Source organism: Papaver somniferum, chromosome 1 (genome assembly GCF_003573695.1).
Source record: "Papaver somniferum cultivar HN1 chromosome 1, ASM357369v1, whole genome shotgun sequence".
NCBI classification, from domain to species: domain Eukaryota; kingdom Viridiplantae; phylum Streptophyta; class Magnoliopsida; order Ranunculales; family Papaveraceae; genus Papaver; species Papaver somniferum.
In genome coordinates this window covers 47390390-47414814 of record NC_039358.1, presented here as the reverse complement: position 1 = coordinate 47414814, position 24425 = coordinate 47390390, and the positions used below count along the sequence as shown (strand labels likewise).

At 36.7% G+C, this 24425-nt stretch overlaps 3 protein-coding genes across 6 annotated transcripts; 2 read left to right on the top strand and 1 right to left on the bottom strand.

Annotated features, from left to right (window-relative positions):
* The first annotated feature begins 791 nt into the window (after window positions 1-791).
* On the top strand, window positions 792-4941 carry LOC113285474 (amino acid permease 6-like). Its single transcript, XM_026534357.1, has 7 exons — window positions 792-1141; window positions 1240-1473; window positions 1640-1733; window positions 1946-2160; window positions 2354-2499; window positions 3694-3921; window positions 4194-4941. Exons 1-7 carry the CDS (start codon window positions 1012-1014, stop codon window positions 4617-4619), a joined length of 1473 nt encoding a protein of 490 aa, XP_026390142.1. The 5' UTR covers window positions 792-1011; the 3' UTR covers window positions 4620-4941.
* Window positions 4942-5325: 384 nt separating this feature from the next.
* On the bottom strand, window positions 5326-13478 carry LOC113285450 (plastidial pyruvate kinase 1, chloroplastic-like). Of its 4 annotated transcripts, none has more exons than XM_026534336.1 (10): window positions 12578-13478; window positions 12072-12159; window positions 11756-11946; window positions 11179-11297; window positions 10624-10867; window positions 9915-10149; window positions 8584-8891; window positions 7840-8048; window positions 6547-6771; window positions 5326-6433 (listed from the first exon to the last, which is right to left on the bottom strand). In XM_026534336.1, exons 1-8 carry the CDS (start codon window positions 13082-13084, stop codon window positions 7932-7934), a joined length of 1809 nt encoding a protein of 602 aa, XP_026390121.1. In that variant the 5' UTR covers window positions 13085-13478; the 3' UTR covers window positions 5326-6433; window positions 6547-6771; window positions 7840-7931. The 4 variants fall into 4 exon arrangements, with proteins under 4 accessions (XP_026390121.1, XP_026390127.1, XP_026390112.1 ...); XM_026534342.1 differs by having other exon boundaries at window positions 5326-6299; XM_026534327.1 differs by having other exon boundaries at window positions 5326-6771.
* LOC113302000 lies at window positions 5439-7392 on the top strand. Its single transcript, XM_026550861.1, has 4 exons — window positions 5439-5527; window positions 5654-6092; window positions 6179-6381; window positions 6484-7392. Exons 1-4 carry the CDS (start codon window positions 5459-5461, stop codon window positions 7390-7392), a joined length of 1620 nt encoding a protein of 539 aa, XP_026406646.1. The 5' UTR covers window positions 5439-5458.
* Window positions 13479-24425: the final 10947 nt, after the last annotated feature.

The window sequence follows — 24425 nt, the reverse complement described above, 5'->3', positions numbered from 1 at the left end:
GCTCTTCGTCTTTTTTACCCTAGCCACCCTACATTTGTGTAGGATGATTATTTTGGTCATAAAAATATAATGCGTGTCAATCAGTGAGGAACATAATTGGAAATCCTGGAACAAAAATATAAAACTAATACACTAGCTTGTGTTGCACATAAGGTATAAGGTCATTTATGTCAGAATTTTAGATTTAGGGGGTAAGTTACAAGTATTAGCAATTTAGGGGGAAAGCTACATTACTAATTTGTTTAGGGGGGGAAACTCAAAAACCCCTTACTTCAAAGTGGAACTTTTGTTGTTTTTTTGCACAACTTAATACAAATATCTTTCAATCATATGATTTCGTTTGTCAATTTTAGGTGTCAGTAGTTGAGTTTTATGCGAGTTGTGTTATAACAAATTTCATGCATGTAAATAAAATCCACATTTAAATAGTAGTATTTATATTTATTTAGGTACATTTTTTGTGATATTTGTGATTTCTATGCATATGAATGTATTTTCCTTTAATCCATTTAACCGATGACATTTAGGCAGAGTTGTTGTATGACACACAAGTGTTTAAATGAGGTTGTTGTTGTTATTTACCTGTCTCTTCACCCACCTGTAATAAACACATTAAAACTCCCGAAAAAAAAATGTTCCTTATAAATATTTTCACCACTAAATGCGCAAAGAAATTATACTTTTTCCTTTTTATCTCATTTTTTCCCTTTCCCTTTTAGTTTTACTGTCCAAGATTACATTCACTGTATGTGTAACAAAATCTCTATATATAACTTCACTTCTCCACTCATTCCGAACCCACACCCAACACAAGAAGAGGTAGAAGAGGGAGAAGAAGAAGAAGAGAGTCTTAGAGTGACCAGACCAAGAGAAATCTCTGTGTTGATGCCCAGAGAACTCTCCTTGTTCATGCTTGATTGTATTGCCTTCTTTACATTCACAACTTATATTTTCTTGCCCTTACATATCAGGAAAAAGAAGTAGATAACAAACAACAACAACAACAACAAAATGGCTATTGAAATGCAGGAGAAGAAGAGCAACAACTTCTCCAAAGGTGGTCATGGACATGACCCGGAGATGTTCAATCACCAAGAATACAGCAAGAACTTTGATGATGATGGCCGTCAAAAAAGAACTGGTATGTTAAAATCTTGCACAAAAAAAAGATCCTTCTTTAATTCTGTTTCTCTCTATTTAAGGTGGGATTAATTTTGGGAAAATTTTATCATCTTGCAGGAACACTGTTGACTGCAAGTGCTCACATTATCACTGCAGTAATTGGGTCTGGAGTATTGTCATTGGCATGGGCAATAGCACAATTGGGATGGATTGCCGGTCCAATTTGTCTCATTGCATTTTCTGTCATCACTTGGTTCACTTCAATCCTTCTTGCTGAATGTTATAGATCTCCTGATCCCATTACTGGTCAAAGAAATTATACTTATATGGATGCTGTTAGAGCTAACTTGGGTAATTAATTATATATATTCTTCATAATTTCCTTATAAAACTGAAAATTTTCAACATTAATGAAAATCTGTAACGTTTTTGCAAAATAAAGAAAGAAATCTTAAGAGCATCTCTAATAGGTTTGAATATCCTTGTAAGTAACGGGATTTTTTGTTTGAATTTGCAGGAGGAGTGAAAATTCAACTCTGTGGTGCAGCACAATATGCTAATCTTGTTGGAGTTACTATTGGTTACACCATCACTGCATCAATTAGCCTGGCGTGAGTTCAAACTAATCCCCTCCCATAAAACAAAGATTTCAAATTTATAACCAATGACATTTACAGCCTAGACCAAGCCACCTAGAAGTCCCCGAAAATATTGTTTTTCTATTAATTACTTTCCTTAAACATTCATTTGTGTGATGATATTAATATTAATTACTAATTAATATACTGTACTAATATTTTTTTTTGTGTTTATTGTGATGTAGGGCTGTAGCAAAATCAAATTGTTATCACAAATATGGTCATGCACATGAGTGCACTGTATCGACTTACTATTACACAGTCATCTTTGCAGTAATTCAGATACTTCTATGTCAAATACCAAATTTTCACAAACTTTCCTGGTTATCAATTGTTGCTGCTGTTATGTCTTTCGCTTACTCAACCATTGGTATTGGCCTTTCCATTGCCAAAGTTGCAGGTAATTATTCATCAAAACCCCCATTAAAAACTTACCGTAAAAACCAAAATTTAAAAAGATAGTTCCGTTACAGTGGGCTCATAGGACTGACACAACACAGTTGTACTGGAATAGTCCAGCATCCAAAAATGTCATTTTTATTGTCAAGTGGTTAGGATTATTTTGACTTAAATTTTTTTTTTTGTTGTTGCAGAACCTCATCACCATGCAAGAACAACCCTCACAGGGGTCCAAGTTGGAATAGATGTAACAGGGGCAGAGAAAGTTTGGAGGACTTTCCAAGCCCTAGGCAACATTGCCTTTGCTTATGCTTTCTCTAATATCCTTGTGGAAATCCAGGTAAAAAAACAAAAAAAAGAAAAAACTTATTTTTTACCATCTGTAAAATACTTTAGGATAAACATGCTTGCTTTGCCAAATGTGTGCTGTGCAGAATAAATTCTTGTGTTCTGTCTTCTGTTCTGTCTGCGTATTCATAAATGAGAGGTATGTATGTGTAATATTGAGGGTAAATGTTCTTGCATGCATGTCTAAATACGTGGACGCCATTTTTCTGAGCATAAGCACTTGCTGTTTATCTCTAGTAAGGTCCATTTAGAGATCAACAGATGTTTGGGTGTTATAAAATATTGATGACTGACTAGAATTTATAGCTGACCTCCTAAAATTTACCAATTCTAGCTTGGATCCAATGGAGGTGTAAGTGTAATAAATTAAAATTTTAAGACACAAATATTGACTTCATCATCTGGCCTTAGATGACGCTTCATTTGTCTGTTCTTTTCTTGTTCATTTACGTGTGAAATCAAAAGGCTTGCGTAGAGAATCTTGCAAGCATGATATGTTAGTTATAATCAAGTGCTTTGTATTAGGAGAAGTTTACTTTGACGAGACTAATCTTGCAAGCATGAGATCTCATTTTAGTCAAGTGCTTTACCAAACAGGGGACACCCTTAATCAACTCTAGAAAGCTGTTAGAAGACAGCATAATTACACAAGATCAGGAAATAAGTATGTACATGTATCTACCAGCAGAGTCAAGTAATGGCAATGGGTTCTGGTTTAAAGCTTCCTTAAACAAAAACATATTATTTCCTCCCCACCTCATAAATTTATGTTTTTACCTTGTAAGGCATTTTTTTACTCTTCCTGCCTAGTATCGTGATTCCGCCACTCCAGTAAACACTCCAACTTGCTTGATCTATACAAATACAAATTCTACTATCGTGTCTATTATTATTTTGTCATATGTCGAACAATTTGCTGGTGGCTCTTGCACCTTTTTTTACTTTTTGGGTGATGCATGGTCCCTGAAGAATCCTCCATCTCTGACTATATGGTCCTACAGCGTCGAGTCTCTTATCTTTACAATCAGTGTGGGTCTAGCAGTTGACATAGAGTCAAACTTGAGATGTGATAGTTTCTTTTTCTTTGTTTCTTTGTTCCTGTTGAAAGGCAACAGTACAATTTGTTAATTATGGGCGGCAAGTTGGGACCTAACTAGAGAGGGCCTAATATCTAATGAAATTGCAGGACACATTGAAATCAAGCCCACCAGAGAACAAAGTAATGAAAAAGGCGTCTACCATTGGAGTTGCTACTACAACCTTGTTCTATGTACTTTGCGGTGTGGCTGGTTATGCTGCTTTTGGGAATGATGCACCCGGTAACTTCCTCACAGGCTTTGGTTTTTACGAACCATTTTGGCTCATCGACTTTGCCAATATCTGCATTGCTGTCCATCTTGTTGGTGCCTACCAGGTACATATTACTCGTACCCTAAGCACATCGGATACATTTCACACATTTGTACCTGAAACGGCACACTGGAATGTGCTGGATTTCTGGTAACACTGAATGTTGTTTATTTTTTGTATTCACATTCTTTGTTTTTCAAGAACTGTTTATTAATCTTGCTGTTTTGTAAGGTTTTCTGGTATGATTTTCTGGTAACACTGTTTCAGTATCTTTGTTTTGTTATTCACATTCTTTGCTTTCATGTACACTCATTACTCCTGTTGTCATGTTATTAGGTATTCGGCCAACCCTTATTTGCATTTGTGGAGAAATTGTGCAGCGACAAATGGCCAGAAAATGAATTCATAACGACTGACCACATGATTAATCTTCCATGCTGCGGTCAATACCCCTTCAACTGGTTTCGGTTAGTATGGAGGACTTTATACGTTATAATGACAGCTTTGATAGCGATGATATTCCCATTCTTCAACGAATTCGTCGGCTTCATCGGTTCGTTATCATTCTACCCATTGACTGTTTACTTCCCTGTCGAAATGTACATTGCAAGAGCCAAGATACCAAAATTCTCAGCAACATGGATATGGCTTAAGGTGTTAAGTTGGGCGTGCCTTGTCGTCTCACTTGTTGCTATGGCCGGGTCTCTTCAGGGTTTATTTGAATCTGTCAAGACCTATAAACCCTTCAATAACAAGCATTAGCTTCTTTTACCTACAAGCATTATATGTAAGAAGACTTCTTTGCATTATGAAAGATTGTTGGGAAAAATCCCAAATGCAATAGAAATAAAGTTTCCAGAAGGAAAAAAAAAATGTATATCGATAATGATGATGTTGTTGATGCTGAAGATTGGAATTTTTTTCTGTCTTAGTGGTATTTCAAGTTATTTCTTGATTTTATAGTATGTCTAAGTCTTTTGGTTTGTAATTGCTAGTATAAGAGTGTTGGAGTACTTCGGACATGGATGTGGATTTTTATGCACTCATCTCCCAATCAATTAAGAATGTATTGACTGGTTTTTTGCGTGGTCTTCAAAGCATTGCACTTCTCTTTTCAATATTCTTGTCTTCCTTCCTCAACCATTCAAAAAAAATGGATTCTTTGCCCAGACATTTTAAAATTGTCAGAAGTGAAAGAGGTACATTTGAAAAGTGTACTTTGTTATGGAGTATTATAAAGCAAAAGAAAAAATAATTGGTCTTTCCAAGTAACAATGTTTCTATGATCTTAATAAGATAATTTTTACCCAACAAGGACAACCTTAGATTCTTGATAGTAGGGAATGCAGTGCTGATAATCAAATACTATTGAACCTATAATCATATTTCTTGGATTATTTATTATCCCCAAGAACAAAGGACAACACCAAGAACAAGGAGAAGGGATTGCAGTATTACTTTCACATTGTCTTCAAATTTCAAACTCTTTCTCATGGCATTGAATAGCATTTTGTGCAAAACCCACATTTTTATTTCTCTTTTCTTTTGTGTAAGTTTCTTATACCAATAATGTAAGTAAACACAAGAATCTTTTGGAATCCATGGAAAATAAGGACAGTAACAACAAGTTAGCTCCGGTCAGTCAAGAAGCTGAAACTAATGAATGTTTGGTAAGGAGGTTTTGATTCTTCCTCTGACCTTTTGTTTCCAATTTCTTGCTGTCTCAGTCTTAAAATGGGTTGTATTTGGAAACTAATACTCTTTGTTTGTATGATGATGATGGCTATCATAAATAGAGCAAAGAAGATCAGAATCACACTGTTAAGAGAAAGAATCAACAAGCTACTAGTCGTCTGAATGAAGATGTATCTTCTGCAAGTCAGCATTGCACAAAATCGAGCTTTCAATGGCCATATGCACCTCCGCCCATTATCTCACAGTTTTCGAAACCCTCTGTTTCTACCACCCAACAAACATCATCTGTCTCCCTGAACCAATGGCATCAACAACAGAATTCCACCGCTGATCAGCAGAAACCGTTTCCACAAATGCACCAACCGACCACTCCTTTTTGGCTTCCGCCAGGACCAGGTTTTCCTGTAATTCGAGCACCCGCTCCTTCAGGTTACCAATGCATTGTTCCAGTTGGAACCACAGAAGCCTCGTTGAGACATGACCCACTGGCTTCAAGTCTGAGTTACCAAGCTGGATTCCCACCTCCAATGGGATTTTCAGGTAAAACAGAAGATTGCCAATTTCTTTGTAGATTCAATATTAAGGTGAAATTAATAAACATAAGAGTATGTATGTATTGTCAATAGGTACTTGGGACCCTGCATCTTGGTGGGGTCAACCACAACAATCGCACCCACCTTATACATTTCCGGGACCATATGGCTACTTTCAATTAGCACCGCCTGTATTTCCCGAAACCCCAGTCACCTTTGGAGGATCAAATCAAAGAGGAATTATCCAACCATCAGCAAAACTCTCTAAAAAACACCAGCTGATGTGGGATTCTCAGGTTTGCATTTCCTAGTTTAATAGATGTTTTTGTCTGCTTTTGACCATCTATGCTGGTTTGTGGAGATGAAAATGCAGTTGAGTTTTAGTGATAATTTTGCAGTCATCAGAAAATGTTCAAATGTGGGCAGCTATTACGAAGGTGCAAACAGAAATGACTACTTACGGAAGCCGGCTAGCAAAAGTTGAAGCAGAGGTTTCATCTATCAAGTCGACTCTCGAGGAGTATTCTGGGGCTGGAGCTGGTACTACTACAGCTGGGCAATCGATGAAAAGAGGGAGACCTAAGAAAGTTGCTTCAGCTGAAGTTTTGCCCTTTATGGAGGAGTCTCAACCACGAGCTCGTGCGAGAAAGATCATTTCATGTAAACCCCAATCTGAGAATATATTTCTGCATGGAAAAAAAGAAAGGTTACTCAGCCATAAGGAGAAAACATTTCAAGCTGCAGCTGTTGATGGAGCCAATATCCAGCAAGAGATTGATGGGAAAATCTCAGGCATCTCTACCAATACTATTGAGCTAAATGAGAGTAATGTCAAGGTGCCTCTAGATGTCAAAACCACACCAACAGTTCATGACAAGGTTAATCAAGAGATTCAAGGTGGTGGGTTCAGCCTCAATTTCACAAAAGAAATAAACGGAACTGATTGCAGGTCGAAAAACAAGAAGACTGGATTATCATTTCAGGCAGAGCAAGTTACAGGAACAAATAGCATCATCAGTTCAACCAATTTCAAAGAACAAAAGGGTAATGGAAACCATGGGTGGGTATCTAACGTTTTACCTGATGATTGTGGAAGAAACCTATTGGAAATAAGATCTCATACTTTCTATGATACTGGTAGTGTTAGTGTTATCAGACAAGGAGGAGAAGTCGTTCCTGGATGGAGTTTCGTGAATGAGGGGAATCCTACAGAGGAGGATGTTGGCATGCTGTTAAGATCAGGCAATGATGAGGAAGAAGATACTAGCACAGGAGATGATGAAATGGCTCACAGAGGATGCATGTGAAGTGGCTGTTGCTTCAAGGGATACAAAGAGAACCTTTGTAGTTAAGCATAGTTAAGAAATCAGATTGATTGCTGGGCACAATTTAAACACTAGCTGATTACATCTTTTCTAATAATACGAGATGTCTGCTAGCTTGAGTGAATTATTTATGTTTGTGAAAGAAGAATGCCTAAATATTGTAGGAGTCAGACAAGTAGTAGAAAGCATTCCAGAAAAATACAATCATATAGCTAGACTTTCAATTCATGACATGAAGTTTCAACGACCCTGTTAATTGCTATTCTCTTTCTTAATCTGGGGTAAGTGGATCTCTGTTTTCGAATTTATGTAATAAATATGAACCACATATTTTATGTTAAGACTAAATATCTATGTAATAATACACGCAGACTGATTCACAAACAAATTTGTAAAGAAATGATAAAAATAATGACCAAAAGAACTCACCTCCGAGATGTTCCCATCCCCTGGTCCCCATGAAGTTGGAACACGTACTAAGTATCAGTTCAAACTGCAAATGGCTGGCACCTGGAAAGATACTAGACGCAAACGGTGGTTGATCCATCTTCATTTGCTGTTGTCTTGATGATGTTGACAAGACTTAAAACATCAAAACCTTGGTTGTCTATGCCATTGCTGTTTCGTAACAACTGAGTCTGTTGTAGAGAAAAAGACCTATGCCCATGTAAACCAGAGGTTTTCCACTGTAACAGTGAGAGCATGATTTTTGCCCACTTAAAACAAAAACATTTAATATACGGCTGAACCTGGGGAAATATGAGACACGAATGGTGGCCGATACATCTTGAATTGCTGTTGTATTGATCACATCAGTATGGTCTTTAAGCATCAGAATATTTGTAGTCTAAACCATTGTTTTCTATAACAACTGAGTTACGACGTAGGAAATCATGATACAGGTAAACAGCACAACGTTCTACAATAAACTCCAATAAACTTGAAGGAAAGTTAACGAAAATGATAAACTCAAGCTGCTTTGAAGAGGTTATACTAGATTACACTATTACTGCAGTCATGTGACCATGGACATGCAGGGAGTTCAAAATCCTAAAAAAAAACAGAAATTACAGATAATGCACTACAGCATTTTACCTAGGAACTATCAATATCTAATATAAGGAAAGTCCACATTGCAATGTAACACATAGCAAATTAAACTACAGTTTTCACCTGAATTGATTGAAATGCAGAAGTTGCACAAGTTGGGGTGACATCTGTAATCACCAGAACAACATCACCCTCTTTCACCATCCCCCTTGTCCTTAAAATATCAAAGGTTTTTTGAATGTTTTTATCCATATCATCCGATAGTTCCATATAGAGTGGGGTAACACCCCACTGCAAGTTTAGAGCCATCCTGGTGCTATTATTGTCGGTAAATGCAAAAATTGGCGGGTTTGGACGGTTGCGTGACATAAGGGATGCCATTTGACCATGTCTTGTAAAAACAAAGATAGCATCCACACCAAGATTGTTTGCTGCAAGAAAATTGTAGAGAATGTGAATTAGAAACATACATCACTTGAGACACGCAGTTCCTTTTATGATCTACGTAAGGATATTTGTGTAAATTGTGTATATTCAAAAACCAAGGTCATCGGGAAATTAGGGTGTGGGTACTCGTTTGTCGGTTTAGCATTTGGGTACTGGACTGAAAGGCTCCATAGGGATGTTTTTCTGAAGGAGATTGAGTATTGAGTTTTTCTGAAGGAGATTGAGTATTGAGTTTATTGCGTATTGCGCATACAAAAGGATACTTCTGCATATGGGTATTGAGTTTATTGCGTTATCAGGGTCTAGGTACTCATTTGTCCAGTTTAGTGTTTGAGTTCTGAACTAACCGTTGAAAGCATTTACTACCACAATTTTTTGACAGGCCAGGGTTATGTTTGTCCATAAGGCAAGAAAATTAAAGATAAAAGACAATGTCAGACATTTCTGGCACACATTTTCCCTGTTTAAAGTTAACCGACTTTCTAAATATTAAGCTATATTATCAAATTCAAAGAAATCTAGTTTTAAGATTCAAACATTATTGTCTTTAGGATAAAGGGCTGCAATGGGAGAACTTCAAAATTTCGTTATTCACTGTGTAAGTGCATAATAAGTTACAAATCCTGGTCTTTCTTTCCCAACAAGTGTCTTAAAAATATGAGATGTTAGTGTTGGTCTTTTGGCCTAACTTTCACTATTTATTATGCAGATGTACAAGATTTGTAGTACTGTGTCACAAATTGGGAAGGTATATGCTTTCATTTACCTTTCCAAGCACCTCTCCCTACTTTATTTGCATGGCAAAAATGCTGTATTTCTAAGGGAAATCCAATCTCAGTAAACAATCCTACCTAACTTCACACGTCTGAACCATCCTAACTTAACAGAGGAAACTATTACTTCATTTTGGTGGTACTCCAACTCAAATATTTAGATTCCAAAAGGTGAATTATCAATGTTAAGGTAGAAATAAATTGAATAGTTAGATGGCAAGGAGAGCAACATACCCATTTCTACAGAACAATCACAAATTTGCTCAGTAATTCTATCGGGCAAAGCCACCCCAAGTTGACGCTGGGATAGAAGACTCTGTCGGTTTTCCTCACGGCTCCATAGTTCCATGCGCATACTAGCACTCCGCAAGACAGAAAGAGCCTTGTCTACGTAAGATCCAACCGCAGATTCACCAGATAACATTAAGGCATCTGCATACTGCCGAACTACCTCAGATACATCTGCAACCTTATTATTAGAACATAAACAAGCTGGCATTAGCTTAAAAAACAATCTGGTTTAGCATGTTGACATCGCTGAAAAGACAAGATAACTTATTTTTGTGAAAGATGAAGGCCAAGTGTGAATTCTGGTTTGGTCATATTTACAACATATAACTAGTTCTAGACAGAACTCTGTTGGGTAGTGCAATTTCCATACAGAAGTGTATGCCATATCCGCGTTCAAACATACAGGTATTTAGACGAAGGAATGAGAACCAATACTGGCAGACAGTCATAACTTTACACCTTCACAGAACAAGATTAACACATGCACAGTACAGTTATATGTGCAATCAATGGTTCATCCATCAGGAATATGGCTGACAAACAAGAAAAGACTATAGAGGACAGGATATGAGTACTTGAGTAAAGCCTAAATTCTTCAGATCGTTTAAGTTCATGGTATTTCAAGAATTAATATATTTGATAACTGGTATACCTCTGCACGAGTTGGCGTAGGATATTCAATCATCGACTCAAGAAGCTGAGAAGCTACAATCACTGGCTTGTTTAGTTGCCTACAAACATGAACAATTTCCTCTTGGACGGCTGGAATCTGTTCTAATGGTATTTGAACACCAAGATCACCGCGAGCCACCATGATTCCATCAGAAGCCTCTACAATATCTTCCAAATTGCCAAGAGACTCCAAACTCTCAATCTTCGCTAAAACTCTCGTGGACCTGTGAAATAACAAGCTATGATGATTGTGAAGTAGTTCCTATTAAGGTTGATCTCAAGATGCAGACAAGCGAAATGCAAGCATTAAATTTCAAGCTTAATCACTAAATTCTTAAGCCATACCAAAATCAAGACTGATTAAGAGAATGAGAATGACAAGTCTTCAAATCAATAGCTCATAAGAATGTCTGCGTTATGTCAAATAACTAAGACTAGAAGAAGATTTCATGCTAAGGCTGGGAACTGGGAAGAATATAAAAGGAAAATAAAAATTAATATCACAGTTCAGAGGATTTTAAGCTTGTTTTCTTACTCTGAGGATCTTGTGGAGAGGTAGTTCTTCAGATGCTTGATATCATTAGCGTCGTTTACAAATGATACAGCAATAAAATCAACTCCTTCAGAAACCCCAAAGTCGATATCAGACAAGTCCTAACAATCATATAAATAAGGTTCAATAACAATACTGAAAGAACCACACACGTATTATATAAATTTTGAAGTATGCACTTAAAAGGAAAAATTTGTGCGCAATGACTTCAATTACACAGCATATATGTCCCAAAATTGTATCTGGCAAAAAATAAATGGTGTACAAGTAGTAATTTGTTGCTAAAGGATCATATACTGCTGTCTACTAGAGAACAGATTTTTATAGTTTAGTTGGTCATTGTTCGGTAGACAATGAGCGAAAACACGAATAGAGAGTAAGAATATCTCATTTGAGTTTTTCTTCTAGCTCCTACTCTTAAAGAGAGAACAGCAATCATATTGATTTTTATAGACACGTTAAGACTTTATTACTTTCAGGGGTCTTCAAAACAGAAAAGAAAAAATAGAGAAAAATCCAACAAACAAGAGTAGGAATTTTTAGAATTTAGGAGTGTCACCTTAGCTGATAATGTAGGTAGGCCGAACTTCTTCCCCACAAGTTTGCCATCTCTCCAGAAGCTTAACTTGGCTCGAGGTAGCAGCAAACCAGGGTCAATGCACTTGCAACTTAAATCATCCCCAATCTTTTCAATGACTTCAAAGCTTGCCATACCTCCATCAATAACTAGTACATCACCCACAGTAATACCTGATACATAAGCAATAAGCACATACATAAACATACCAATGAATAAGGAGCCAAAAACAAAAGCAATTGGGAGAAAAATCCCAATTGATAGGAAGTTTAGCTCTCGCTTGCATTATATCTCATACCTTCAGAAAACCTTTCATAGTTGGTTTGAACTGTAAACGGACGATAACCGTCGAACTTTTGAGTGGTAAACAACCAGATAGATCCATCCTAAAGTTGCAATTTAACAAGAAAACGTTAAAATTGACGGAAACCACAGAGATAGGCACTACAATATCAACAGTTATGTACGTCTAGCCGGGGGACAACCCACATTCAACAACTCCTTAACACCCAAACCATGGGACTAATCCACCACAACATCTCTTGATCTTTGCTTACTATTGATATTGGACTAGAAACTGTTAAAATCACAGCTATGACACAATGTTATCGATCACAAGCTTAAAGGTATGTAAACAATTACAACAACGCTCCTGGCTGTTTATCACATGATTGTTTCATTCTAACAAGGTAATCTCTAAATCACATTCATAACTATCCCATACATCGCAATTAAAGACAAAACAGGCTTTTCAAAATCACCTAAATAATAATTGTAAACTTGGAATTCAAGTTCAGAAATTACCTCGGCTTTGACGGAAGACGAAGCACCATGATCAACCATATGCATCTGACTACCTTCTGTATCAATCATCAACGAAATGCAAAACCCCTTTTCTTGATTTAACTTCTTAATATTCCTAATTACATCACAATGCCACTCTCTAGTGTTATGACACATATTCAGTCTAGCAATATTCATCCCTCCTAAAGCTAAACTTTCCAATTGCTCAGCAGAACTACAAGCTGGACCAATCGTGCATATAAGTTTCGTCTTTCTCAACCCCATAAACCCTCTATCTTTCAATTCTCTCTCAGATACCAAATCCAAACCTAAAACACCTTCCGCAGCAGAACGAGAAACAACTCCACGTTCCTCCACCTGCTGTAATGCTGATCGAACACAAACCCTTGACCTAATAACCTTAACTCCAGTTCTGGGAACACGAACTGAAACGCCATGGAAATCGTTCCCCAATGAAAAACTAGGTTTTGTACATGATAAGAAGAGAGAATCTCCGACTACGTCCATTGATTCTCTGATTATCTCGGATTATGCTTTGCGAAATTGGAAAGACTAACTAAGAAGAAGATGAGTATGGATGATTTTAGTGTCGCTTTCGGTAGATGAGGTGGTGATATCTACTAATTTGGATGTGTGTTTGCTGTTGAAATCTCCGCCATGTATTTTGTTTTTGTTTGTCTGAGTTTACGAGGAAAAAAGTATTAGGAGAGTAGATTGAATCTGTGAACAGCAACCAAAAAGAAAGAAATAAAACCCTAATTTCTGATTTCTTTTGGCGGATTTCAAATATTTTTGAAAAGGTACAAGTGCGGACTGACCAATCCAAAATCGCCAAGTGAAGTCACGGTTGGCGGGTAGATACGAGACTTATCCATCTTTTGTAACGGTCCACCAACTCCCACTAAGAAAAAAATGCTAATTAGTGAAATTGTTACTTAGCAAGTACGGGATGTCAATGAATTGTTAATTAGCAAGTACCGGGATGTCAATGGGTACCTGATCACCCGGAATCCTCGAACTGATTGATTGCAATCCAGTTTTGTTAGATATTTTTCCTAGCTTAATTGGGTCATAACTTTTAATTGGGGGCCATGCACTACGGGACAAAAAGGGTCACACAATCCTAATTTGGGTTACCCCTTAGAAAAATATTTTCTAAATAGCAAAACTGCCCTTATATGATTAGTATTAGGAATTAATTAGTTTGATTAGTGTGGAGGGAATGAGATTGGTGAAGCTTCAAATAACAACAATGATTGTGTTGATGGTAAGATTGTCTCAACTAATGATATGGGTTGGATGTTTGATGAGGAGATGTTGATAGAGGAAGGCATGAACAATGGTTGGAATGAAGATCCCATTGCTCAAGATGAAGGAACCAACACTCAAAATGAGGAACCCCAAGGCCAAAACAATCAGGTAAACTTCCTATACTCTTCAAATTGTCTGAATGGTGCTCCAAGTGGTCGATTGATGGCCACCATTGAAACATCAAGTGTTAGGGTCGTTATAGTCGGGTGTAGGATAAACTAACGACTCTCTGTAGCCGTCAGCCTTTTTGAGATTATTTTGACGACTTTCACCTGCAACTTTTACATGTTATGAAAAATCGTTAGCGTTGTTTGATGAACATTGACGACTCTTTCAGCTAGGTCACGCAGAGTCGTTAGTCTTTTTTCTTTTAATGTTGCCGACTCTAAAGCCAAAACTTCCTGTAAATAGAACAACAAGAGTCATTACTCTTACAACACTCAGCATATCCGGAAAGGCTTCCGACCCTATAAAAGAGATGACGACTCTAGGGATTATAGATTACTGACGACTCTAGTCTAGGGATTATATACTACTGACGGCTCTATCGTTTTCTCCAACAGAAGGCAGTTCAAGTTCAACCCAGAGTCGTTACGCACTAATTTGGGGTCGTCAAACTACAGTCGTCATCTTCAACCTAATATGGCGACGACTCTATTCTAGGGCACAAAAGGTCGAAGTAGCAGAACAAGGGTCGTCATATTTACACTAACAGGTTAACGATTTTTCATAGAAAAAGCATGCAATGTAAGAGTCCTTAGGGTATTATTTCTTCGATACGAACGACTCTCACTCTGTAACTTCTATTTTTCAGTTACCAATCTCGATTACACAATCAAAAAACAACCAAAACATCGAACAAGAGGTGGGTTTAAGTTCACGTACCCTCTAATTGGAGCCATTCCCTTTTTGGATTTCGATTTTCTTTCGAGGTGGAGAAGAGAAAGGGAGGAGAGGAAGATGAAGATGAAAAGAGAAACTGATTTTCTCTTTGATTTAATTAGGGTATATAGATTAGGGGCCTTAATTAAGGTAGTTAATTAGTGAAACTGATTTTCAATTAGTGAAGGGTAAAATAGTATATTCATATTGCGATATTTACACCCCTGAAAATTTTGGGGGGCAAACAAAATTCCATGGCCCCCAATTAAACTAGGATATTTTTTTACATCTTGTACACCGTTTATTTTTCACATATGTCCCGAATTTATGTACAGTTTTGGTGGGGTGATACCAATTGAACGATCCAGCATCCAGGATCTGTTAAGATTTGCCTGTCTTATATGCAATGGTATCAGTCCCGCCAAAACCGGTATCCTCTTTATAGATTGTGATATTTTAGTCCTAAAAATTGGTATATTAGCAAATTTAATATTTGTTGGGTAGTTTTTTTTAGTAGGAAATGCCAATTAGTCCTAAGAATAATATACTAGAGTTAGTTTGGTCCAGTTGACTCAGTCAACTGTCTGTTTGGTCCTTTTTAAAAATATAAATTGTTGTTTGGTCCAAAAAAATTATTGTTTGGTCCTAGGGTGGACAATACCCATGCGGGATGATGTCAACAATGATGTCACAGTCCTTTGATTGTGGCAAAAATACCTTTTTTTCCTCTTTTTTCTCTCTCTTAATAAAAATAAATAAATAAATACTTAAAACTTAAATATCTTTTGAACCATATGTCCAAAAATGATATATTCGGAAAGCCCTCGACGATAGCTTTCCAACGAGTACCACTGTCGCTATGTTTCAGAGCTTTTAATTTTTGTCTTATTTTTTAGATATAAAATGAATTATTATACGAGTTCATTCTACAAAATGAACTAATTTAATGAACTATTATACGAGTTCATTCTACAAAATCAACTACTTTAATGAACTATCATGCTAGTTAGTTCATTCCAAAAAGTGAACTCTTTGTATTAAATAACATACGAGTTCATTCTACAAAATGAACTACCATACGACTTCATTCTACAAAATAAACTGGTATAATGAACTATTATTACGAGTTCATTATACAATATGAACACCTATCACGGGTTCATTCTACAATATGAACTACCGTTTACGAGTTCATTTTATAAAATGAACTACCATAATGAACAACTATTACGAGTTCATTCTACAATATGAACTACCATTCTTAATTGCTATTACGAGTTCATTTTACAACATGAATTATCAATCCTACAATATGAACAACTATTATGAGTTCATTCGAAATTAAGAACATCTATCACGAGTTCATTCTTCAATATGAACTATAATAATGAACTATTATTACGACTTCATTCTTCAAAACTACTATTATGAGTTTATTCTACAAAAAAAATAGCTAGTATATACGAGTTCATTTAACGAAATGAACTGCTACTATTATGAGTTTATTGTACAAAATAAATTGCTAGTATATACGAGTTCATTTTACGAAATGAACTGCTAGAACTAGAATGAACTACCATGTTCAAAAATAGTGTTCATTCTCGGAAATGAACTACTATTATACCGAAAAAAAATTAAAAGCTCTGAAACATAGCGACAATGGTACTTGTAGGATCAGAATCTCGCAATGACAATGTTTCAGCGAAATTATCAGTGACACAGTACAACAACGTCGCAGAACAATTTCAGAAATGATAAAATAAATGACGTCAGCTAAGATCACGAGAAAGATATGATAATCCTGCGAAAATTAGAGAGTTTGCGAAATTAACATCTGTAAGGTTGCGAGAATGTTGCAAGCCATACCCGAAAATAAGGGACAGATTAGCTGTCATCCACTATGTATTTCCTTATAAATAGTCGTTCGAATTGTAAATAGAAGAGAGATCTTTTTTGAGTAAGAAACAAGTAAATAGGAGAGAGAAAGTCTAGAACAGAGATCATTCTTGATTTCTTTATCTTTTCTTGTAAGAATATTCGAAGATTGTTCAATAAAATAAAGAGTTTAAACCTAAAATGAGTTGATTAATAATAAAATCATACGAGGGGTGTAGTGTAGGATTTCCTGCAACTACATAATGGTGCTAGAAACAGGGACGAGTTGAAGATTATTCTAGAAAAAGCTAAAATTGATATTGAGATTTGTGAAAATTTAAAGTGATTGATTAAGATTTTTTCATAATTTCTTGTAATACTGTTAGCATTGAAGAAATGGCTAGAAGAAGAAATACATCCGAACAACCGACTACTATTAGAAGAAGCAAAAGAATTGCCGGGAGAGAAAGAAGTGAAATGGGAGAATCTACTAGAATGAGAAATAATAGAGAAAATCAAATTCAACCGCCAATTCAACAAACACTAGTTCAAGAGAGGAATACAGATTATGACAGGGTGAGCATACACACTTGGCGATCAAATTCAGCAGAAGAAATAGAAGAAGAGCAACAAAACAGAAATTATAGACAGGAAGAGAGAAATCAAGAAGCAGATGAAGGAATAATTCATGGAGGTGAGGAAATTGGAGCGTTAGAAACATTGAGACGATGAATACATGAAGAAAGAAGAGCTGAAGCAGAAGAGCATGCAAATTTAACAAGGCAAAATCACGAATTAAGGATGGAGAATATAAGACTACAGAATAGAAGATCGATAAGTATTACAAAATCATATTCAAGATCGACTAGAAGAGAAATGAGGCGAAATTCACCCACAATCAATGCTGGAAATAATATTCAAGAAGAAATATCAAATCCTAATGAAGAATATTGCGAAAATAGAGAAAGAATTGATGATCGTTACGTTCCACAAAATGAAACTTTTGATGATGGGCAAATTGGAGGAAATCAAGAGAACGGGAAAAATCAGGGACAAAATAACCAAGATGGCGAAGGAAATCAAGAGGAAGGAAGAAGAATTTTACATGTGAGAGAAACTCAAAGAAATCAACAGACAATTGAAGAAGAAATTGAAAGACATTATGCTGAACAAGCACGTTTAATCTGCGAACGTGAGAGATTGAGAGCGGAAATGGAAGAACAAGAGCTTCAGGAGACAATTCGTCAGAACAATCATGACAATCGAGAAAGTAGACGTACACAAAACCGGAATAACGATAATCTCAATGAGGCGTATGATAGAGTAAAAAGAATGGCTGAAAGACAGCGAATTGAATTGATAAGAAATGAACAAAATTATGGAAGGGAAAATGAAAGACATCATCATTTGCGAATTCAGGATAGAGATGAGGAAGAGAATCGCAGAAGAATACGAGATGAGGATAATGAAGAAGAGATGCAAAATTAAAGAGACCAATGGATCAAGATTCAGGCGTAAATAAACAAATCTTGTAAGAATTAGAAGAAATGAGAGGAATGCTAAATAACAGAGGAGAAGTAGGTAGAAGACAATTGGATGAAGCAATAGAAGAAGCTGCGAAAACTCCATTTAAAAGGGAAGTACAATTAGGAGGAATACCACCGAAATGCAATTTGCCCGCATTAACCAGCATTTTTGATGGAACAACTTGTGCAATTCAGCACATTAAAGCCTATGTGAGGTGCATGTTACAATGGGAAAATCATGATGCGGTATTGTGCAAATATTTCGCATCCAGCTTAACAGGAGAAGTGTTAAAATGGTTTGAAGGTTTACCAAAGAATACAGTAACCTCCTTCAATCATTTGCAGACTACATTCTTGGGGGCATATATAAGAAATAATTCCTCACGACCTGGTATAGAAGATGTGTTTGGATTAAAACAAAGGATTGGCGAAAGTTTGAAACACTTGACTAAAAGATGGAGAACTATGTGTAGCGAAATGGCTGGCCGTGTAGATGAGAGATATCTCATATTATCATTTATCAATGCTATGTTTGCAACAAACCTATTGTATGTCCAAATTTTCAGAGTCAAGAATACGATTACAATGACTGAATTGCGAGAACTTCAAGAAGAATACATTACTCTAGAGGAAAGGCAAAATGAAATGGAATCATATCCAGTTGCGAACACCAGCTCACAAACAGCGAATGCAAGATTATTACCCAAGCTAATAAACACAGTGGCGAATACTTCGCAAGTACAACAAGAGAAAGTGACAAGTAACAATCAGCAGAAATTGGTAGCTATGGGGAGCCGAGATCAAGAAGAGTATGAAAGAGAAAGAAATTTTTACAATCGTGGAGGAAATAACAAGATTCAAAGGCTCGATCAACCGCAAGAAACTTATGGAGGTCAAAGACAAAACTATAATAAAGGACAAGGAAGTCACAAGGTAATATGGGAAGAAATCAAGATGCCACCTCTAAATGCAAGTGTGGAGAAGATATGGGAAGCTATAATTTTGATGGAAAATATACCAACACCGTGGAACATGGGAACGGAACCACCTCCAAACCACGGGAGTCATGAATTTGTTCTTATCATCATTTTCGTGGACATACCACAAATGATTGCATAAATGTAAAAAGAATTATTTTGAGAATGATAGATCAAGGAAAACTAAACGACTTTATGGTAGGGCATCCGCAATCTCAACCATTACCACCACCACCAGAACATCACAAAGTGAATACGATGAAAAAGAAAGAAACATTCTTCATAGAAGTTGGTGCAAAAGCAAAAAATCTATTCTGTCACTCTATCGTACATTCATATAAGACAATTGAAGATTTTCATGATAATGTTTTGAGTAGAGTGTTCGCAAGAGATAATGATGGAAGAGAAATTATGAATATTGCGAAAATCTCGCCACTAGAGGAATGGCAGAAACAGATCATTTCTTTTACTGCAGAAGAAATTCGCGAAGGAGAAGAGGTGCATGACAATCCATTGGTAATAAAATTAGAAATTAATCCAAAACCGAAAGAAGATGAGGATGATGAAGCTGAAGATTCATGGGCAATCAATAGAATTCTAGTCGATACTGGAAGCTCTGTGAACATCTTATTTTATCATACTTATAAAACCATGGGTGGAAGAGATGATGATCTTATACCATCAACATATAAGATATATGGTTTTAATGGTACTGCTAACAAGCCTAAAGGGGAGGTTACTATGCGAATTCCATTGAAGGGAATATCTTCTGAAATCTCATTCTGTGTCGTTGATGTAGAATCACCTACAATGCGTTAATTGGTCGACCTTGGCTACATGGGATTCTAGGTGTAGCTTCAACTTTCCACCAGTGCATCAAATTCCCTCACCCCAATGGTGTAGGAATCATAAAGGGAGATTGGGTCGAAGGAAAGAGATGTTACGAAACTGAGATAGAATCTTGCGAAGGAAGAGCAAACAAGAAGGAAAACTGGCGACACAAAATCAAAGATGTACAAAAGAAGTGAGAGGTTGATGGTGGATACAATCGAAAGGAAAGAGAAGAGATGTTGCGAAATTAATGCTAGCTCAGAATAAAAATGATGAACATACCACTACCAAAAGCAGTAGCAGAATAATAAATAAAGCAGAGGATGACAAAGGTAATAAAAACAAGAAATGTATGAATGATTAAGTTGTTGCGATATCTCGCAATAAGTAAAATTCTCAAAAATACATTTGATTGAACAACAAAATTGAGATTGCGAAATTCAGATATAATATATGATTTGCGAGACTCTCGCAGAGATAATGAATTTTACAGAAAATAATCAGAGAAGAATGACAAAAGAGAAAGAGGCGAACCTTTATGGCGTACACCCTAGTTCGCGAATACAATTTCGCAAGAGGCAAATGTAAGACCTAAAGTACGTCATATAAGGGGGACCTGTTGCATGGCTCAGGGAAAGGCTACACCACCCCGGAACCTGAGTCATGGAGATTTGGGGTCAATAAAGCCCATCCGGGAGAGGCACCTTGGATTCTCAGCTTAAGCATATGACTTAGGTTGGGCGACTAAGGTAATAAGGACTCTCCCAAGGAGTGCAGATTCTGATCAAGGCGCCGAGGTACACGGTTGAGTCAAGAGTGCGGGCGTTTGAAGCGTACCTTCCATTCTTGACAAGTCTTGGCTTATACTGCACTCGGCCTGAAGAAAACCCCACTTAGGGTGCAGTCTCGTAACCATAAGCCCTATAGGTAAAAGGGATAAGAGGCTGCGAAAACAACTGGTTGTTGTTAAGACTGGATGGGAGGAGCTAACCTTGTATGGTAGAAGTACGCCTCCTTGAAGGGGAACCAGGGGGAGATAAGGGCGGCACCCTCCATTAGGGAGCTGATAAGTGTCTTAAGACGCAAATGTCATGAGGCTTTTTATTCGCAAGGATATTAAGGCTTGTCATATTTGTGCAACAATCCTGAAGAGGCAATAATACAAAGAAAAGGATAAGACGAGATCAATGGGTTTTCGCATGAAAGTGCGAAGACGTCCTGCGATTTCGTCGCAAGACGACAATGTCATGGGGCTTTATTTTCGCAAGAATATTTAGGCCTGTCATATTGTCGCAACATTCCTGAAGAGGCCATAATACAAAAGAAAAAGTTAAGGCAAGATCAATGGGTTTTTGCATGAAAGTGCAAGGACGTCCTGCGATTTTGTCGCAATGACAAGAGGTGGCATAATAAGACCTTTAATTAGGAAGGAAAATAAGACCACACAGGAATGAGATTTTGAAAAGAAACAAATTCACTTCGCACAATTGCGAAGTTATACAATAAGAATTTTTATGAAATCTCTCATTTGGATTCAAATAACAGAGGCAAGTATGGGAATGTATGAAATTAGAAAATGTTATTTGCTCCATATGATAGATTTACTCAAAGATTCAAGAATTAATGATTATATTGATTAACTGTATTGCAAAGAAGAATTGTTTTAATTAATGCAGGTCAAAATGAAAGAAACACAAATATACAGAAAGAAGAAATAAATGTACAAGTATTACAAAGAATCAAAGAAAGAAATAAGACTACTTCTTGGTTAATCCTTCATTATCTTCATTAGACTTATTCCCTTCTTCGTCTGCGTCAGAATCTTCATCACCATCAGAACTTCCATCACTATCAGATTCTTCATCGTCAGCTTCGCTATCAGAGATAATCAAACTGGGAGTATTCTGTGGGATTTCTTCTAAAAGACAAGGATAATCAGAATGTGGGATATTATGATCATCACAAACCATTTGGATAGTTTGATTGCGAAAATGCATAGCATCATTCTTAAAATTCGCAACAGTGATCTTGATTTGATTCTTTAATCTAGAATACTTGTCGTTGCGAGAAGAAAGATTCTTTGCGAGTTCCTCCTTTTCAGCTTCGTTCCTCAATCTTTTCACGATATCTATTTTCAGAATCTGCGAGCAAAAGACAATCAATTATTAACTTGATGAGAATTCATAAGAAGCAAAAATTAGTAAAGAAGAGCAGTTAGTAACCTTCTCTGTCAGAAATCATATCTCTAATCAAGGCTGTATGCTCAACTTGAGACTAACATTTACACCTAAGTCTTTTCTAGCATCATCTAAGATTTTCGCAGCCCAAACAAATTCATCCTCACTACTTATAAGAAGACGAGAACGAATTTGATTTTCCCTTTCGCAGAGTTCGATATTCTTGCGGTTAGCTTCATCTCGTTCAAGTTGAACTTCAAGAAGAGCCTCTTGGAATTCGCCAAGCCTTGGCACCTTGATCAGAGATGCGATCCTTATCATCTATGAGACCACTAATTTTGGTTCTTAACTCATTGGTTTTCTCTTTAGAATCAAGAAGGAGACGCTTAAATCTTGGCTAAGCCTAAACTAGATCTATGATCAATTTCTAAGAGGGAAATTTAGATCTAAGCTCATTTAGAGAAAGAGAAGAAATTCTATCATTTGAGAAGCTATTTAAGGAATTGTTAAGACGCTCAAGAAGGGTATCATTATCCAAGGCATTAGGAAATGAACGAAGAAGGGTAGCTTCATCAGAAAACCATAAATGTCTGCAAAAAGGATCATTTAAATAAGATAAAACAACAGGAATGAATAAAGAGAAAAGAGAAAAGTAACATACCGTAAAGCTGATTATTAGCTTGCTGAAGACTAGAAATTTTGTTCTTATACGAGGAAGAATCAATTTCTAATTGTCTATTTTTCTCGCGAAGACTTTAACTTCAGCTTCCAATTCTTCATTCTTTTTGCGAAATTGAAGATTCTTCTTTTCAAGATTTTCACGTCTTCTCTCTAGATCTGAGGCAAAAGAAGCTTTTCCAGCCTGCGAAAAATATAAAAATATTAATATAGAAAGAAATTTTGAATTATAACAATGAAGAAGTAAAAGGATAAAATATACCAGACTATTGAGAGAATGCAAAAAATCGGGAGTCACTGATCTAGAAACTCCACGAAGAGAGCTATCACCATCCAGTAAAGGAACATCGCAAAGGGTAGCGAGAGCTTTGCAGGTATGCGAATTGGCTATCTCCCATTCCTTGTAGAGAATCAGAAAAGAGGCCAGATAATTAGCCATAGAAGATTCAGGTGGAGAATCTTCACTTGCAGCAATATCATCGTTGTCCTCATCACCCTTATCACTTTCAGAATTTTCGTGAGGAGGAATTTGAAGGGGAAGAAGAACGAACTTTCCTTTTCTTTGGAGGACCAGTTGATTTTTCCTGCGAAGAGCACCTTTCCTTTATCACCAATCTTCGCAACATCAGCAGATTCTTCTACTTCAGCAATAATCTTCACACACAGATAGAAATAAGAAATGGAAGCATGGAAGTAACAGTACTATTTAAAATCATAAGAGAAAATTTTTACCTCATCATCTGTGTATGAGCGAAGAGCTAACAGAGTACTAGATTTCCCAGTCCTGTTATAACTATCCTTCAGTTTTTGGATCTGCGGAATGTCGCAAGAGTTAGCGAACAAAATAGTAAAAATCTATAAAGAAATATAAAATGAGTTAAAGGGGAGAAACATACCTCTTTCTCCTTCTCGGTCCAAGAGAAAACCCAAGGTTGATAAGCAGCGAGATTCGCAGGAAGAATATTTTACCCAGCAATGTAGGGTCCTTTTAGCATTAAAGGAAAAACACACCATTTATCATCTTTGGATTGGCGAGGAGTTGTATTTTTACCAGAAGGACAATCAATATCTTCCATAAAAACTTTGGCTTCATCAATGTTATCTTTCCTTTTTAAGCGAATACCCCAGCGAGTATTCTCTTTCTTCATGGAGATAAGTTCATAGTTCTCAAAGAAATTCGCTACTGTATACTTCTCAGCAACTATCTCTAGGTTTGCGAATTTAGGATCCCTAAGTTCTTTGGAGTACAGAGATCCTCTAACAGCACCACGATTAGCGAACTCTAGCATCAGACGGATGCAGTCCCCACTCAGTTGGAAGATGGCTCGCGAAAATCCCGATTGAGCGAGAATTTCATAAAATAAAGGAAGATCTGGGTTATAAAGAGGAATAGGAAGACCTGCGAGAATCTGACCTAGCGAAATTATGATTGATTGATCATCACAATATTGATCAGAGAAAAGCTTGACAGAAAGAATTGATTTGGCATTCTCACCAGGTATGGTGGAGAGTATGAAACCTTTATCAGCAAGATCTTTTTGGACATCTTGTAAATTCTTCTCATATCTATGACCACTTGGAGCCATGTTTG

Coding starts and splice junctions, on each gene's coding strand:
- LOC113302000 (XM_026550861.1), top strand. CDS start 5,459: ATGGAAAATAAGGACAGTAACAACAAGTTAGCTCCGGTCAGTCAAGAA. Junction 5,528..5,653: donor CTGAAACTAATGAATGTTTG/GTAAGGAGGTTT, acceptor TATCATAAATAG/AGCAAAGAAGATCAGAATCA. Junction 6,382..6,483: donor AGCTGATGTGGGATTCTCAG/GTTTGCATTTCC, acceptor ATAATTTTGCAG/TCATCAGAAAATGTTCAAAT.
- LOC113285474 (XM_026534357.1), top strand. CDS start 1,012: ATGGCTATTGAAATGCAGGAGAAGAAGAGCAACAACTTCTCCAAAGGT. Junction 1,142..1,239: donor TGGCCGTCAAAAAAGAACTG/GTATGTTAAAAT, acceptor ATCATCTTGCAG/GAACACTGTTGACTGCAAGT. Junction 2,500..3,693: donor ATATCCTTGTGGAAATCCAG/GTAAAAAAACAA, acceptor ATGAAATTGCAG/GACACATTGAAATCAAGCCC.
- LOC113285450 (XM_026534327.1), bottom strand. CDS start 13,084: ATGGACGTAGTCGGAGATTCTCTCTTCTTATCATGTACAAAACCTAGT. Junction 12,160..12,577: donor CGTCTTCCGTCAAAGCCGAG/GTAATTTCTGAA, acceptor TTGCAACTTTAG/GATGGATCTATCTGGTTGTT. Junction 8,892..9,914: donor TGATTGTTCTGTAGAAATGG/GTATGTTGCTCT, acceptor ATTTTCTTGCAG/CAAACAATCTTGGTGTGGAT.